Source organism: Pongo pygmaeus, chromosome 13 (genome assembly GCF_028885625.2).
Source record: "Pongo pygmaeus isolate AG05252 chromosome 13, NHGRI_mPonPyg2-v2.0_pri, whole genome shotgun sequence".
Lineage (NCBI taxonomy): Eukaryota > Metazoa > Chordata > Mammalia > Primates > Hominidae > Pongo > Pongo pygmaeus.
Genome location: NC_072386.2, coordinates 78,522,711 through 78,539,818, shown reverse-complemented (window position 1 = coordinate 78,539,818; position 17,108 = coordinate 78,522,711). Strand labels below are relative to the sequence as shown.

General features: G+C 50.6%; 2 protein-coding genes across 2 annotated transcripts in view; one reads left to right on the top strand and one right to left on the bottom strand.

Moving 5' to 3' along the window:
• Positions 1–17,108, top strand: part of LOC129043506 (isoleucine--tRNA ligase, cytoplasmic-like) — a 77,819-nt gene that overhangs the window by 44,683 nt on the left and 16,028 nt on the right. The window contains 3 exon segments of the mRNA XM_063650132.1: positions 15,837–15,958; positions 16,384–16,486; positions 16,731–16,814. Of these exon segments, the coding sequence (XP_063506202.1) occupies positions 15,837–15,958; positions 16,384–16,486; positions 16,731–16,814 (309 nt within the window).
• Positions 291–5,554, bottom strand: LOC129044631 (putative UPF0607 protein ENSP00000381418). The gene has a single exon (XM_054502648.1). The coding sequence runs from the start codon at positions 2,911–2,913 to the stop codon at positions 1,585–1,587; it is 1,329 nt and encodes a 442-aa protein (XP_054358623.1). The 5' UTR covers positions 2,914–5,554; the 3' UTR covers positions 291–1,584.

Below are 17,108 nucleotides of genomic sequence, written 5' to 3'. Positions count from 1 at the left end.
AGTAAATACATGTACATCACAAAAAATACTTTAACTTAGCATTGAGAGGAAAACGTGCAAGTAATTGTTTATGTTCCTATCAATTCAGATATTAGTTAAATAATATAAAAGTGGAACGGCTCCAACTTTAATTCTTTTTATCCTGTTTCCTTTACTCTGTATAAGGCTCCTATTTATTCCTGAGGCAGGAGAATCGCTTGAACCCGGAGGGCAGAGGTTACAGTGAGCCCAGATCACACCATTGCACTCCAGCCTGGGCGACAGAGCGAGACTGTGTCTTAAAATAAATAAATGAATAAATAAATAAAAGTAAACTTTAATGTCGAAAATGCAAACTTGGGGAGGGCAGAAAGATCACACACAAGGCTGTCACGTCACACTCGGAGGGTTGCACAGCCGCCGGGTAGAGGCGCCCCTCACTTCTCAGATGGTGGGGCAGCCGGGCACAGGCGCTCCTGACCTCCCAGACATGGCTGCTGCTGGGCAGAGGCGCTCCTCACTTCCCAGACAAGGTGGCTGCTGGGCAGAGGTGCTCCTCACTTCCCAGTGGGGCGGTGGCAGGGCAGAGGAGCTCCTCACTTCGCAGACGGTGCGGGGGCAGGGCAGAGGCGCTCCTCACTTCCCAGATGGTGGGATTGCCGGACAGAGGCGCTCCTCACTTCCCAGATGGTGGGATTGCCGGGCAGAGGCACTCCTCACTTCCCAGACGGTAGGGGGGCAGGGCAGAGACGCTCCTCACTTACCAGACTGCGGGAGCAGGGCAGAGGCGCTCCTCACTTCCCAGATGGTCGGATTGGGCAAAGGCGCTCCTTGCTGCGCAGACGGTGCGGGGGCAGGGCAGAGGCGCTCCTCACTTCACAGAGGGTGGGATTGGGCAGAGGCGCTCCTCACTTCGCAGACCTTGCGGGGGCAGGGCAGAGGCGCTCCTCACTTCCCAGATGGTGCGCGAGCAGGGCAGAGGCGTTCCTTACTTCCCAGACGGTGGGACTGGGCAGAGGCACTCCTCAATTCCCAGGTGGCGGGATTGCCGGGCAGAGGTGTTCCTCACTTCCCAGATGATACGCAGGCAGGGCAGAGGCATTCCTCGTTTCCCAGATGGTGGGGTGGCCAGGCAGAGGCGCTTCTCACTTACCAGACAGTTGGGTTCCGGGCAGAGGCGCTCCTCGCTTCCCAGACGGTGGGCCTGCCCGACAGAGGCGCTCCTGACCTCACAGATGCTGCGGCTGCTGGGCTGGGGCCTCCTTACTTCCCAGACGGTGCAGTGGCTGGGCAGAGGTGCTCTTCACTTCCCAGACTGTGAGGCGGCCGGGTAGAGACTTTCCTCACTTCCCAGGCGAGGCCTAGCGAGGCAGAGGCGCTCCTCACTTCTCAGGCGGTGGGGTGGGAGTGCTGGGCAGAGGTGCTCCTCACCTCCCAGATGGGGCGGTGGCCAGGCAGAGGCGCTCCTCTCTTCCCAGACAGTGGGGCGGCTGGGCAGAGGCGCTCCTCACTTCCCAGATGGTGCAGGGACCAGGCAGAGATGCTCCTCAGGTCTCGATCTCTTGACCTCCTGATCCGCCCGCCTGGGCCTCCCAAAGTGCTGGATTACAGGCGTGAGCCACCACGCCTGCCCTGCCATGTCTTTTTTCTCCTGCTAAGCAGCTGTTTGCATCTCCTGGACATCCCCATGTTCTTATCCATGTTGCCCTGCTGGAGGCGTCCTTCCCCTTGAGAAGCCTGACCCAGCTCCAACAGTGCCTCAGGAGATAGGCAGGGAAGCTTAGCGGATGAGGGAAACTCGTCTCTATCCCACCTCAGTTGCAGGGGAGGGGTCGGTGGCAGCGGCAGCAGTGGTCCTGACAGCTTTCTTTCGCCGGACCCGTGGCCGGCAGCTCTGGGTGGAGGAGAACTCCTTGATGCAAGAGCTGCAGGATACTTGGGCTGCATGTCCTCCCCCACCATCAGCAAGCCTGGAGAGCTGGGCAGGTGGTCTTTACCCAGCACCTTCAAGGCCGACTTGTCTGGCCACAGGGAGCAGCCCGGAACTGGGGCAGGGAGCACTGTTGGAACTGGGTCAGGCTTCCCAAAGGGAAGGATGCCTCCAGCAGGGCTGTGTGAACTGGCGACTCCTTGTCCCTTGGAGTAGAAACTCACTGCATGCACCTGGGCCTTGTCAGTCTGGTTCTTTTCTGTCAAGCTCTTGAGGTGGACATTTCCCTCCAAGGGCCTGGGATTGTACCAGGAGGAAGTGAGGTTTCCCTGAGTCTCCAGGGGCCTAGAGGCGGAGGCTGCTTCCCCATTGCTACAGGGGCCCCTTTTCTTGTCCTGCTGCCCCTGGGTCTCTACCTGATTCACCTCCATTTGTTCTTCAGGCTCTTGTTCTGCCCTCACCTCCGTCTTTGGGAGCCTGGTTGGGATCACCCACTCATCTAATGAAGGAAGCCGGAGGTTAAACTTGCCTCTGATACGAGGGATCCTCACGGGGCTGAGGTGTCCAAACATCATGGTGTTGCGAGCAGACAGCACGGGTTTCTTCCTTGAGGGGGGGCTCCAGCCCACAGGAGGCAGGACCCTCAGTGGGGTGCCCGTGTTCCGAGGGAGAAAACACAGCCTCCTAGGGGCGACATCCCACCTGGCTGGAAAAGAAGGCCCAAGATGTCGCCGAGGGTTGAAGAGGAATCGGAAACAGCCCAAGATTCCCGGAGCAGGCACAGGTGCAGGAGGCACAGGTGCAGGAGGCACAGGTGCAGGAGCCACGGGGTGAGCCCGGCCAGCTGGGAAGGCCTCACGGACAAGACGAGCAGGTTGCCGATGGCATGGCGGGGACCTGTGGTGGAACCAGGAACAAAATACGCTTAGAAGAGCACGTTGCCAATCGCGTGGCCAGGACCTGCGGCGGAACCAGGAACAAAATATGCTTAGTGAGTTGCCCATTTTGAGCAAGTTGTGCACAGACGAAACTAAGGGTCAGAAGCGGAGAGGATACTCCTAAGTCACCCACTTCTCTGTGGCCGGGTGCGCACTGGGCACCTGGGAGTTTATGACATCACTATGGGGCTGGTGACAGAGCCAGGGTGTGGAGGAGTGAGCAGGAGCCCAGCGAGGGTGCCTACAAGAGGAGTCAGGGCAAAAGGCAAGGCCCCTCCACCGGTCCAGCTGGACTCTCTAGCCTCAGGGACGTCCCACTTCTGGGGGCAGGTGTGTGGCCCTGGATGCCCCCCCTCCTCCTGTGGTGCTGTGGAGGGTGTGGGGCTGATCCGCCAGAGCCCTTCCCACCTGGCATCTGGCCCAGGCGCTGGCTGACACCCAGTGGCCCTGTCTTGGCCGGCCCTGTCCCCCGGGTTAACAGGGCCAGAACCTGGAAGCAGAGCGCAGGACCAGCCAGATCCCGCCAGGTTCCGCTGGGGCCTCTCCAGTGCCTCTATGCCGCCTGGAGCCAGGCCCGCCTTCTCCATGGCTGCCGTGGCCTCAAGAGCCACCAGGCTCGCTGCGCAGGCTTCCATGGAGAGGACGCGGTGCCCTGACCTGACTGGATGCTGCCCCTTACCACATCCCTTCCTGGCAGGCAGGGCTCTGCTTCTTTTTACAAATTTGCCTGACACCCTTCCTTAGGTCATCCAGGTGGTCATGGTCCAGCCAGGCTTTGAACCCAGGTTGTGCGATTCCGCAGCTGGTGCTCTGGCCTGTGTACCTCCTGATCATGGATACAGCATGTATTCTTATTTTTTCCTGTAGTCCGGGGGTACTTAGCATGGCGGCATATCTGTAATAAGCACATGCACACCTAGAAGGTGGTCTTCAACATATAAGTTGACCATGGCCCACTCTGGGCTCCAGTCCTCTGCAAAGATGTAGGGCAGGGACTACCAGTTGCCAGCACAGCACCATTCCACATTGTTCTTCTGATGGAGGCTTTCAGCCCAGATGTTCTTTCTCGTCTGGTGGGTTCTCTCGTCTCGTCCAAGTATGTAACGATTATGTTCTAGATCAGCTTTGGTCTGTCCTAAAAGAAACTCGCCAGTGGATTATACCATATAGATAAAAGTCAGTTTCTCTTGTCTTCCTGGAATGTGTCTAGAAAGCAAGTACATTATTTACAAGTTAATAGTGGATCAATGTATTGGATTAAAATATGACCAATGTAATTTGGTCATTGTGAGCATGCCAGCTTGGTCCACTCTTCACCACAATTTATGGTACCCTAAATATAACTCTAGATTTTCTTATGCCCAAGAGAAGGACATACTCTTGGGTGTCTGGACTAGGGAACTCCTGACCTCTAGTGATCTGCCCACTTCGCCCTCCCAAAGTGCTAGGATTACAGGTGTGAGCCACTGTGCCCAGCCAAATCATGTGAACTTTCTACATCCCCAGGGCACACAGCCTTCTGGGCCAGCATATAGACATGTGGCAGGGATCCAGGGTCCAGGAGTTAGATGCAATCCTTGAGCTCTAGTACCTTTATATTACCTGATCACAGAAGCTCAGGCCATGCGTGGGCAGGTACTAGGACCAGCACTGTGATGGGTAGGGCCCAGGCCCAGCCTTTCTCCATCAAATGAGCACTCAAGGTGAGGGGAGCACCAGCCTTTCATCTGCTGTGGTCAGGGCTGAAGTTCATGCTTCTGGTTGTAGGGGCTGAGTCACTCGGCAGCACTCACTCAGCTTTGGCCTGAAGCCTGATTTTGTAAATAAAATGATAATGGAGGAGACCAGATGCCTACAGTGTCATATTGCTGGAGATGTAACTGATCAACATGTTTTGGTTCATTTGGATGATCGACTTAACAGAGAGCTTCCATACCCTCTCAAGGCCTGCATTTTTAATCTATTTAATATTTTTTTATGCCAGGGTGTGACGTTTTCTTTTTTATAGGGAAATTAAAAAAAAATGCACAGGGAGTTAATATGAAATATTGTGTTCTCACCAAGTGAAGGCCAAAAGATTTCATTACAGGATATACAAAGGACGCCTCTGTATAACTTACATAGGGACAAGGGGTGGAAGCATCCAGTTACTGCAAAGCACACCGCCAACAGGCGGATCTCAGGAGAGTCTGCACGTGGGCAGGGAGCGCCACTTTCTCACGGCGGAGGGGAGTGACTGTTCTGCCTTTGTTCCATTACATTAAAATGGTCATTTGAATTTTATGAGGCCCCTACATTTGTTGATCTGCAAGTTTCTTTAGGTTTTATTGTTACAAGATATCTATATGCATACATTCTTTACATCTAGTTTTAAGGTTACATATAATTTATAATATTTAATAAAAATTAAAATATATAAGATATAAAATATATACACACATGAGCAGAGGCAGAGCAACAAGAATAAGCTTTTAAGACACACAATCAGGAGAGAGAAGGGCCCATCAAAGTAAATGGACAAGGGGAAGGGGGCACCTGTAAATAGCGGGCATCCTGCCAGTTCAAAGAATAGAAACCTGCCTGGGGGCTTGGGTCAGCCAGATGAACAGTCAAGCCAGGGAGGGCACAGCTGATGATGACACATGCTGGCTGCTGCTTCTGTCCAGAGGGAAATGTCTCAAATACATTGTGGTTCTGATTGGGCTCATCACCCTCACACCCTCCAACACGCACACACATACTTTGAGGTTTTGGGCCTCTGGCTTCCATAAGGAGAGAGCAGCTTAAATTTAACTTCGAGGGGCTGAGCCCCTTCCTCCAGGAGCAATGTCCATTCATGGGGACCATATGTAGAGGGAGACTTGCTGCTTATTTGTTCCCCGTCGTACCACCTGTGTGTACCAGTGGGTCTCAGGTGCTCTTTCTGAATGGGGACCCTAATTGTGTTCAGTCGCAGCAGTTGTGGTGCCGTCCCCCATCGCACCATCTGTTCTGGAGGAGGATGTTGCAGAGGCGCTGCTCCCTAAACTGGAGGTGCCTTGAGAAGCCCCGATGGGAAGGCTCGGAAAACTAGGGCACTGGGCACAGAGGCTTTTCATTGCTGGCCATCGGGGGCCCCAAGTGTGGGCTGGGGGGGGGGGGGCTGGAGAATATGAATGTAGCCGGGCAGACGTAGGCCGACGTCTTTCCAGGGTGCCTCTGCTGTGCACTGAATTTGGGAAATTAAGAGTGCTCACTCTGGAGCTTGGTGAAGATCTGAAAATCACAGCATTAGTAGCAGGAGTCATGTCCATAGCAAAGAGCTGAGGGCCTAAAGGAGGCTGCAAGGTCAGGTGGTCAGATGCCTTTGCTGTGATGGTGGAAATGGCTGCTGTGGAATTCATCTGCTGATGGGTGATAGCGATCCGGGGGGAAGGGGCTGGGAGAGGAGTCAGGAAGGAAAGAGGAGGAGAACAACGCACACATATGGGTGTAGGAGGTTCCCTTCTGAAGGGAGGCTGGAAGGAGAAAGATGCGGGGCTAGGAGGTGCGCGGCAGGGGTGAGAGGTCAGAGGTGCTAAAGCTGCAAATGAGTGAGGGCAGCCTCCTTTCTCATTAGGTGGAACCCCCAAAATGGGGGCAAGGTCAGTGGGAAGAGCCAGGGAAGAGTTCGGAATTATGGATATCAAATTTCACTCAATTCTTGGTGTGGGAGAAGGTGGAGGGACAGGCAGGGTGAGGGGCCCAGCAGCCACGTGGGCCAAGTCAGAGGGAGGAGGAGGAGCTGGGATCTATGAAGTGTAGGTGGCCGGGGGCAGGGAGTCTCAGCAGGTGTGGAGACAGCAGGGGCAGGCTGGGTGGCACTGCAGTTTGCCATGTCTTACTTTTTTTTTTTTTTTGAGACGGAGTCTCGCTCTGAGGCCAAGCTGGAGTGCAGTGGCACGATCTTGGCTCATTGCAACCTCCACCTCCCAGGTTCAAGCCATTCTCCTGCCTCAGCCTCCTGAGTACCTGGGACTACAGGTGGGAGCCACCACGCCCAGCTAATTTTTGTATTTTCAGTAGAGACGGTGTTTCACCATGTTGGCCAGGATGGTCTCCATCTCTTTTTTTTTTTTAATTAAAAAGTAAACTTTAGCCGGGTGTGGTGGCTCAAGCCTGTAATCCCAGCACTTTGGGAGGCCGAGGTGGGTGGATCACGAGATCAGGAGATTGAGACCAGCCTGAAAAACATGGTGAAACCTCGTCTCTACTGAAAGTACAAAAAAAAAAAATTATCCTGGCATGGTGGCGCGGGCCTGCAATCCCAGCTACTCAGGAGGCTGAGGCAGGAGAATCGCTTGAACCCCGAGGGCGGAGGTTACAGTGAGCCCAGATCACACCATTGCACTCCAGCCTGGGCGACAGAGCGAGACTCCGTCTAAAAATAAATGAATAAATAAATAAATAAAAGTAAACTTTAATGTCGAAAATGCAAACTTGGGGAGGGCAGAAAGATCACACACAAGGCTGTCACGTCACACTCGGAGGGTTGCACAGCAGCCGGGCAGAGGCGCCTCTCACTTCTCAGATGGTGGGGCAGCCGGGCAGAGGCGCTCCTGACCTCCCAGACATGGCTGCTGCTGGGCAGAGGCGCTCCTCACTTAGACAAGGTGGCTGCTGGGCAGAGGTGCTCCTCACTTCCCAGTGGGGCGGTGGCAGGGCAGAGGCGCTCCTCACTTCGCAGATGGTGTGGGGGCAGGGCAGAGGCGCTCCTCACTTCCCAGATGGTGGGATAGCCGGGCAGAGGCGCTCCTCACTTCCCAGATGGTGGGATTGCCGGGCAGAGGCGCTCCTCACTTCTCAGACTGTAGGGGGGCAGGGCAGAGACGCTCCTCACTTACCAGACTGTGCGGGAGCAGGGCAGAGGCGCTCCTCATTTCCCAGATGGTCGGATTGGGCAAAAGCGCTCCTTGCTGCGCAGACGGTGCGGGGGCAGGGCAGAGGCACTCCTCATTTGGCAGAGGGTGGGATTGGGCAGAGGCGCTTCTCACTTCCCAGATGGTGCGGGAGCGGGGCAGAGGTGCTCCTCACTTCCCAGACAGTGAGATTGGGCAGAGGCGCTTCTCACTTCCCAGATGGTGGGATTGCCTGGCAGAGGCGCTCCTCATTTCCCAGATGGTAGGGGGGCAGGGCAGAGTCTGATTCTTTGCTTCCCAGACGGTGGGGCGGCCAGGCAGAGGCGCTTCTCACTTACCAGACAGTTGGGCGCCGGGCAGAGGCGCTTCTCACTTCCCAGATGGTGCGGGAGCAGGGCAGAGGGGCTCCTCCTCACTTCCCAGATGGTGCGGGAGCAGGGCAGAGGGGCTCCTCACTTCCCAGATAGTGGGTATTCCTGACAGAGGCACTCCTGACCTCCCAGATGGGCTGGGGCCTCCTCACTTCCATAACGGTGCTGTGGCCAGGCAGAGGTGCTCTTCAGTTCCCAGATTGTGAGGTGCCAGGCAGAGGCACTCCTCACTTCGCAGGCGGTGGGGTAGCCAGGCAGAGGCGCTCCTCACTTCCCAGGTGGTGGGGTGGGGGGTTGGGGGGAGTGCTGGGCAGAGGCGCTCCTCACTTCCCAGACGATGGGGCAGCGGGGCAGAGGCGCTCCTCACTTCCCAGACGATGGGGCGGCTGGGCAGAGGGCGCTCCTCACTTCCCAGACGATGGGGCGGCTGGGCAGAGGCGCTCCTCACTTCCCAGACAGTGGGGCGGCTGGGCAGAGGCGCTCCTCACTTCCCAGACGATGGGGCGGCTGGGCAGAGGCGCTCTTCACTTCCCAGATGGTGCGGGGACCAGGTGGAGATGCTTCTCAGGTCTCGATCTCTTGACGTCCTTATCTGCCTGCCTGGGCCTACCAAAGTGCTGGAGTACAGGCGTGAGCCACCACGCCTGCCCTGCCGTGTCTTCTTTCTCCTTCCAAGCGACTGTTTTCATCTCCTGGATTTTTATGTTCTACTTAACACCCTCATGTTCTTATCCATGTTGCCCTGCTGGAGGCGTCCTTCTGTTGGGGAAGCCTGACCCACAGTGCCTCAGGAGATAGACGGGGAAGCTTAGCTGGTGGGGGCTGCTTGTCTCTATCCCACCTCATTTTCAGGCAAGGGGTCGGTTGCAGCTGCAGCGGTGGCCCTGGCAGTTTTCTTTTGCGGGACCTGCGGGACCTGCGGGACCTGTGGCCGGCAGCTCTGGATGGAGAAGACCTACTTGATCCAAGAGCTGCAGGATACTTGGGCTGCATGTCCTTCCCCACCATCAGCAAACCTGGAGAGCTGAGCAGGTGGTCTTTACCCAGCACCTTCAAGGCCGACTTGTCTGGCCACAGGGAGCAGCCCAGAACTGGGGCAGGGAGCACTGCTGGAAATGGGTCAGGCTTCCCAAAGGGAAGGATGCCTCCAGCAGGGCTGTGTGAACTGGCGACTCCTTGTCCCTTGGAGTAGAAACTCACTGCATGCACCTGGGCCTTGTCAGTCTGGTTCTTTTCTGTCAAGCTCTTGAGGTGGACATTTCCTTCCAAGGGCCTGGGATTGTACCAGGAGGAAGTGAGGTTTCCCTGAGTCTCCAGGGGCCTAGAGGTGGAGGCTGCTTTCCCATTGCTACAGGGGCCCCTTTTCTTGTCCTTCTGCCCCTGGGTCTCTGCCTGGTCTTTCACCTCTGTTGCTTCTTTGGGCTCTTCTGCCCTCACCTCTGTCTTCGGGAGCCTGGCTGGGATCACCTGCTCATCTAATGAAGGAAGTCAGAGGTTAAACTTGCGTCTGAGATGAGGGGTCCTCACAGGGCTGAGGTGTCCAAACATCATGGAGTTGGGAGCAGACGGCACGGGTTTCTTCCTCGAGGGGGGGCTCTAGACCACAGGAGGCAGGGCCCTCTGTGGGGTGCCCGTGTTCAGAGGGATAAGACACAGCCTCATTAGGGGTGCCGTCCCACCTGACTGGAAAAGAAGGCCCAAGATGTCGCTGACGGTTGAAGAGGAGTGGGAAACGGCCCAAGGTTCCCGGGGCAGGCACAGGTGTAGGAGCCATGGGGTGAGCCGGGCCAGCTGGGAAGACCTCACGGACAAGACGAGCAGGTTGCCGATGGCATGGCGGGGACCTGTGGTGGAACCAGGAACAAAATATGCTTAGTTAGAAGAGCACGTTGCCAATGGCGTGACCGGGATCTGCGGTGGAACCAGGAACAAAATACATTTAGATGAGAACGTTGCCGATGGCATGGCCGGGACCTGTGGTGGAACCAGGAACAAGGTACGCTTAGATGAGAACATTGCCGATGGCGTGGCCAGGACCTGCGGTGGAACCAGGAACAAAATATGCATAGTGAGTTGCCCATTTTGAGCGAGTTGTGCACAGATGAAACTAAGGGTCAGAAGCGGAGAGGATACTCCTAAGTCACCCACTTCTCTGTGGCCGGGTGCACACTGGGCACCTGGGAGTTTATGACATCACCGTAGGGCTGGTGACAGAGCCAGGGTGAGGAGGACTGCTTAGGAGCTCAGCAAGGGTGCCTACAAGAGGAGTCAAAGGGCAAAGATTGAGATCCCTCCACTTGTCCAGCTGGACTCTAGCCTCAGGGATGTCCTGCTCCTGGGGGCAGGTGTGTGGCCCTGGATGGGCCCCCCTGTGGGGCTGTTGGGGGTGGGGGGCTGATCCGCCAGAGCCCTTCCCGCCTGGCGCCTGGCCCACGTACTGGCTAGCACCCAGTGGCCCTGTCTTGGTTGGCCCTGTCCCCTGGGTTACAGGGCCAGAACCTGGAAGCAGAGCGCAGGACCAGTCAGATCCTGCCAGGCTCCCCCTGGGGCCTCTCCAGTGCCTCTATGTTGCCTGGAGCCAGGCCCGCCTTCTCCATGGCTGCTGTGGCCTCAAGGGCCACCAGGCTCACTGTGCAGGCTTCCAAGGAGAGGATGCGGTGCCCTGACCTGACTGGATGCTGCCTCTTACCACATCCCTTCCTGGCAGGCAGGGTCTCCACTTCTTTTTATGAATTTGCCTGAGACCGTTCCTTAGGTCATCCAGGTGGTCATGGCCCAGCCAGGCTTTGAACCCAGGTTGTGCGATTCCACAGCTGGCACTCTGGCCTGCGTGCCTCCTGATCATGGATACAGCATCTATTCTTATTTTTTCCTGTAGTCTGGGGGTACTTAGCGTGGTGGCATATCTGTAATAAGCACATGCACACCTAGAAGGAGGTCTTCACTTCAACATGTAAGTTGACCATGGCATGCTCTGGGCTCCAGTCCTCTGCAAAGATGTAGGGCAGGGACTACCAGTTGCCAGCACAGCACCATTCCACATTGCTGTTCTAATGGAGCCTTTCAGCCCAGATGTTCTTTCTCATCTGGTGGGTCCTCTCTCATCTCTTCCAAGTATGTAAAGATTATGTTCTAGATCAGCTTTGGTCTATCCTAAAAGAAATTCGCCAGTGGATTATTCCATATAGATAAAAGTCAGTTTCTCTTGTCTTCGTAGAATGTGTCTAGAAAGCAAGTACATTATTTATTTACAAGTTAATAGTGGATCAATGTACTGGATTAAAATATGACCAACATAATTTGGTCATTGTGAGCATGCCAGCTCGGTCCACTCTTCACCACACATTATGATACCCTAAATATAACTCTAGATTTTCTTATGCCCAAGAGAAGGACATACTCTTGGGTGTCTGGACTAGGGAAACAGATACGAAAAACCATTCGGTCACTCTACATCTTTTTATTGGAGAATTGAAACCATCTATATTCAAAGATACTATTAAAAGGCAAGAAGTTACTTGTGTCATTTTGTTAATTGTTTTCTGGTTGTTTTGTAGATCTTTCGTTTCTTTCTTCTTTTATTGTTTCCTTTATGCGTTGGTGAGTTTCCGTACTGATAAGCCCTGATTACTTTACTTCATTGACATACGTGGTGTAATTTTTTTCTCTTGAGTTACTCTGTAGTTTACATTTAAAAATTTATAGTTATGATAGACTAAAGCTGATAAAAAGTTTTGATCACACACAAACATGCTGTACTCCCCCCACGTCCCCTGTCAATGCACAAAATTTGCACTTTTTTGCCTTAATTTATATTGTTCTGTATTGGGTATTTATTAAGAACTCATTGTAGATAAAAATTTTTTGACTATTTTGATGTTCAACTTTCTCAAGGGTGATTTGAAAGATTCTAAAGCATCATTTCGGTAACAGAGAATTCTCAATTTGAATGTGAATTTACTTTTAACAGGTTGATAGTGTCCTGTGTTTCTGCATTAGTAGTTATTGTTCTTTCACTTGTGATTGAAGCATACCCTTAAGCATTTCTTGTCAGGCTGGTCTTATGGTGACAAATTCCATAAGAATTTGTTTGTCTGGGAAAGACTTTATTTCTTTAATTTTTGATAGGTAGCTGTGCTAAGTACAGTACTCTTTGCTAACTGATTTGTCATTATCACTTAGAATATATCATCCTAATCTCTCCTAGCCTTCAAGGTTTCTGCTGTGAAAACTCCTGAGAGTCTAAAGGAGACTTGCTTACTTGTGATTTGATGCTTCTCTCTTGCTAATTTTAGAATGTTTTTCTTTGTGTTTAACTTTTGACAAATTGATTATAATGTGCCTTAGAAAAGGCCTTTTTGGGTTGAATGTGTATGGGACCCTTTAAGCTTCATGGAACTGGATGTCCATATCTCTCCCAAGAATTGGGAGATTTTCAGCTATTATTTTGTTAAATAAGTTTTCTGTGTCTTTGTCTCTTCTCTCTGTTTCTCTTGTATATTGCAAAAATTTGTTATCTTAATATCATGGCACAAGTCTCATAGGCTTTCTTTGCTTCCTTTTATTCTTTTTTTTCTCCTTTTTTCCCTCAGGCTGGGTTATTTCAAAAGTCCTGTCTGCGAGTTCAGAAATTCTCTCTTTTGTTTGATCTAGTGTGATGTTGAAGCTCTCAGTTGTACTTTTTATTTCATTCATTCAGAACTTCATTCCTAAGGTTTCTGTTGGTTGGTTTGTTTTCTTAAAGTTATCTATGTCTTTGTTGAATTTCTCATTCAGGTTATGGCTTGTTTTTTATTATTTGATTAAGATTTCTATCTGTATTCTCTTGTATCTCATTGAATTTTCTTAAGATCTATACTTCAAATTCCTTTTAAGGCAATTTGAAAATTTCCATTTATTTAGGGTAACTTTGTGAAGAATTGTGCACCTTTGGTGTTGTCAAGTTTCATTGCATTTTCATGCTTCTTATCTCCTGTGTTTATATTTATGAGACTGCTGACATGGTCACCTGTTCTAATTGTATAGAGTGGCTTATGTAGAGAAAGACTTTCACCTGGAGATGTATCTTAGGGTGTCAGTTGGATGGGCTGCATCTGCTTTAGTTCCAGGAGGATACAGTAGTGTAGTATCTGTGCTTTTTTCTTGCCTTTTTTTTTCTTTTGCTATTATCCATTTTGGTGATACTGGTGCATGCCTTGGTGACCTTAGGCTGCAGGAGCATGTGCAGTTTGTTTTCCTGCTCAGGATTGGGGGTTGTGGGGGAAGGCGGCAGTCTCAGGAAGCTGCATGACTAGCTAGTGACTGTGTTACTGAGTCACAGGGGTTGGTTCACCAGTTTGAGATGGGACTCCCCTGGAAACACCTGGCTGTGGATTACTGGGGTTGGTCTGCAGGCTTGAGATGGAGATGTCCTGGAAGCAACAGGCCCAGTTGTTGAGCACACCAATGGCATGAGAACTCAGTCCACGGTTAGAGTGTTGCAGTCACTAGGATGTGGAAGGCAAACCTCTTGGAGAGTTTTTTTCTAGGATATAGAGAGCAATAGCTGCGTTCCTGGAGAATCCTGTTGTAATGACAGGGTAGCCTCTGGGATGGAAGGAGGCAGTGACCACTAGTTCGTGGAGCAGAATATACTCAGCTATGGCTTGGCTTTCTAGATGGTGCTGTATGTGGGCTCCTCCTCTGGGGCAGTATAGCCCTGTGGACACCAAGCAGTTCCCTAAACTGAGCTGAGAATCTGTGGGCACTTAACAGGAGTTCCCAGCAACAAAGAATGCAGGTGTCCACAATGTTAATGGGACTGCTGGAGTTTGTTTGCTTACCTTTTTCCCCACTGAGGAAATGGTCTTCTTGTTCCCAGCTGATCCCGACTAGGAAGATTGTGTGGTAGAAGCAGGGTATTTTGCTTTCCCCTTTATTTGACCACCCCTAATGGTTTCCTTGACCCTCAGGTTTTCTGTCTCTTCACTGCTGTCCAGGGTTCTCTCTCAAGCACTCCAGTCCAAATGAACTTGTTTAGTCACTGTTTTTGTCCTTTTTTCTGGAGGACACAGGCATTAACCTCCTCTCATGTGCCATCTTGCAGGCCTTCCATGACCTTTTTCAAAAGTGGGATGGAATGAAATGGAAGGGAAGGAAATAGTGTAGAATAGAATTGAATATATGAGAGTGCATCAAGCATTATTCCAGAAAACTTTTGTTTTCACTTATAAATATGGGGGTACTCAGAGTCACAATATAAATTTTCTATTTTTACTTAGAGTCAAAAAGTTTGAATTTGCAGGCATATATAACTCGTTAGTAGCTCTATTGAATATACCTGTTCAAATACCAATGTGAGGGAGTTATCTGTTGCCTTTTTGATAAAAAAAATGGGGCTTCTGTTAATATATTTAGATCAATGGTGTGACTTTTATATTCATACCTCTATTCTTAGTCTCTCCATTTTCCACAGTATCTCTTGTCTTCACGTGTGGGTTCAGGGCTTTAGGCCTCACCTTTCCTGCATCAGGAGAAGCTACATCTTTCCATGCTGTGCTCTTGCTGTTTTTTTTGCAAACCTGAAGCTCCAGTTTTCATGGTTCTATCATGTGCTAATTTTAATTTCCCCAAACCTTGGTACCTAGTTTGGTAAAGCAAAGCCCACCAAACAGCAGGGATGAAGGGACCTTTGCAAGATCACTGGAACTTTCCTTGCCTCCAGGGCCAGGAAGAGCCTGGGCCTTCTTCCATGGAAAGACCTGGAGAGATTGGCTCACTGCTGAGGAGGCTGCTGCTCTTCCCTTAGGTCAGGGAACAATTTTCGCGTTTCAAATAAGCTCTTTGTTCCAGATGTTGGGGCTTCTGGGTCTAGGGATTTGTAGCTGCTTTGAAATCATTTGCAAGACATATGGAGCCAGATTGCTTCAGTAAGTAAACCCTGGACAGGGCCTGGACCCAGACTTTGCCAACACCAACCAGTGAGCCTGTTTGTGTTGCCTGTGGCATTTGGCTTGAGTTTCAGGGGACTACTTTCCGGTGGGACCCAATATAAGGTGGCTGCATGGACATGTTTTGATCCTAGTGCTCTAGGACAAGGAAGGAAGAGTAGAAAAACAAGGAGAAGGCAGGAGATGAAGGGTTGTTATGAGCAAAGGTGGACCACCTTGATTTCATGAAATTCTTACTATTTCAATGATTTGCTTAAAATAAAATTTTGTTGTACAAATTGCAAAAGCAATTCAAAGGTGACTTATTATAGAATATTTACAAACTTCAGAAAACTGAAAAATCAGACACTAACAAAATTTATTGCAGTATATAAAATAATAGATTAACCAAAGGAAAATCTGCTTTGTACAAGGTGCTGTGCCTGGTGCTCTCCATGCCTGATCTCATCACCTTTATCCTGTGAAGCAGCGGGTATTTTCCCCAGTTTACAGATGAAGTTTCTGAGGTTTGGGACAGTCCATCCTCTGTGCATATTGACTTGGCTGATACATCATTAGGTGCTCCTGTTTCTATTTTAGACATCCTTCAGAATTCTAGAGGTGCTTTGGGTTTTTTCTAGCTACAGTCCTGCAGCTATGCTTCAGGGATATGAGGCCATTTCTCATTCACAGGGCATGTTTTGTAACCTCATGCCCATTTTGGTGCATATTACTGTGTCATTCTCTAACATGTTTAGTTGCTTCTCAGTATAAATGAGATCAGTTGTTGATGACTGCATATGACTGACATGATGTCCTGTGTCTTCATACAGGCTCCCTATACACCTTTTCTCACTGAATTGATGTACCAGAATCTAAAGGTGCTGATTGACCCTGTTTCTGTTCAGGACAAGGACACACTCAGCATCCACTACCTCATGCTGCCCCATGTTCAGCAGGACTCAAATAGAAATAAGCCTCACCTGTGCCAAGGAGGGGAGAGTTGCTCAAGCATGTGGGGAAGAGGAGGCATTTCCCTGCTCCAGCTCCATCTGTGCCTTGCCTCCCACCCCAGCTGACATGAACTCCTCAGGCTGCAGGATGGGGCCCACTTTGGTACACGGTAGCAAGGATGCTTGGTGTGGAACCCCTTTGTAGAGCTGCAGCAGGTGGGGTGTGGGCGTGCCCCATGGGGGCTCCTTGGGGAGGTGCCGGGTGCTGAGCGGCAGGCACTGTGCTGCCCTTCCCCTGGTGCTTCACCAAGAGGGCCTAGCCACACTTCTCTAGCCTGACCCTCTTCCTTGCTTAATGCATGCCTAGTGCCTTCAGTTTTCTCCTTTTAAATCTAAACTCTTTCATATTCCTCCCTCTACCACTCAGAGAAGAATTGATTGACAAGAAAACAGAGAGTGCAGTATCTCAGATGCAGTCTGTGATTGAACTTGGAAGAGTGATCAGAGACCGAAAAACTATTCCCATAAAGGTTTGAAATTTTACTTCTATTTTACATGGCACAGAGCTAAATAATTAAGTGTTTGGAATGCTTTCTTAATATAGAGAGCTTCCACCAATGGCCTTTTTCCTTTTCTGCAGTGAGGGTGTGAATGACTTAGTACTAGTCCAGCCTGACTAGAGCTTGAGATTCAAATAAACATTTAATATTCCATTTTTCTGCAGTTTTAGAGGACTGGCTGCTGAGGGAACTTTCCCCTCCCTTTTCCTCCTAGTATCCTTTGAAAGAAATTGTAGTTATCCATCAAGATCCAGAAGCTCTTAAAGATATCAAGTCTTTGGAGAAGTATATCATTGAGGTAAGGTAGATGATTTGTCTGTTTTTGGTACAGATAGACTTAGAACATTATTTTGATGAATAATCCTCAAAGTACATATTGACTGTGTAATTTATTTTTATTAGTATAGTCATAACAAATGTAATAATCCATGTTTTACACTGTGCTTGGAATCAACATAAATTTGTTGTAATTCTTTTAAAAATATTTCAAGATCAATGAATTTCTTTACCTATCATCTATTGTCTTCATTCACTTCCCTGAAGTTCTGTTCTGTTCTTCTCTGTTCTGTCCTTTCCTTTTCCTTTTCCTTTT

Bases quoted from the DNA above. Each gene is read 5' to 3' on its own strand.
- LOC129044631 (XM_054502648.1), bottom strand. From the start codon at position 2,913: ATGGGCAACTCACTAAGCATATTTTGTTCCTGGTTCCGCCGCAGGTCC.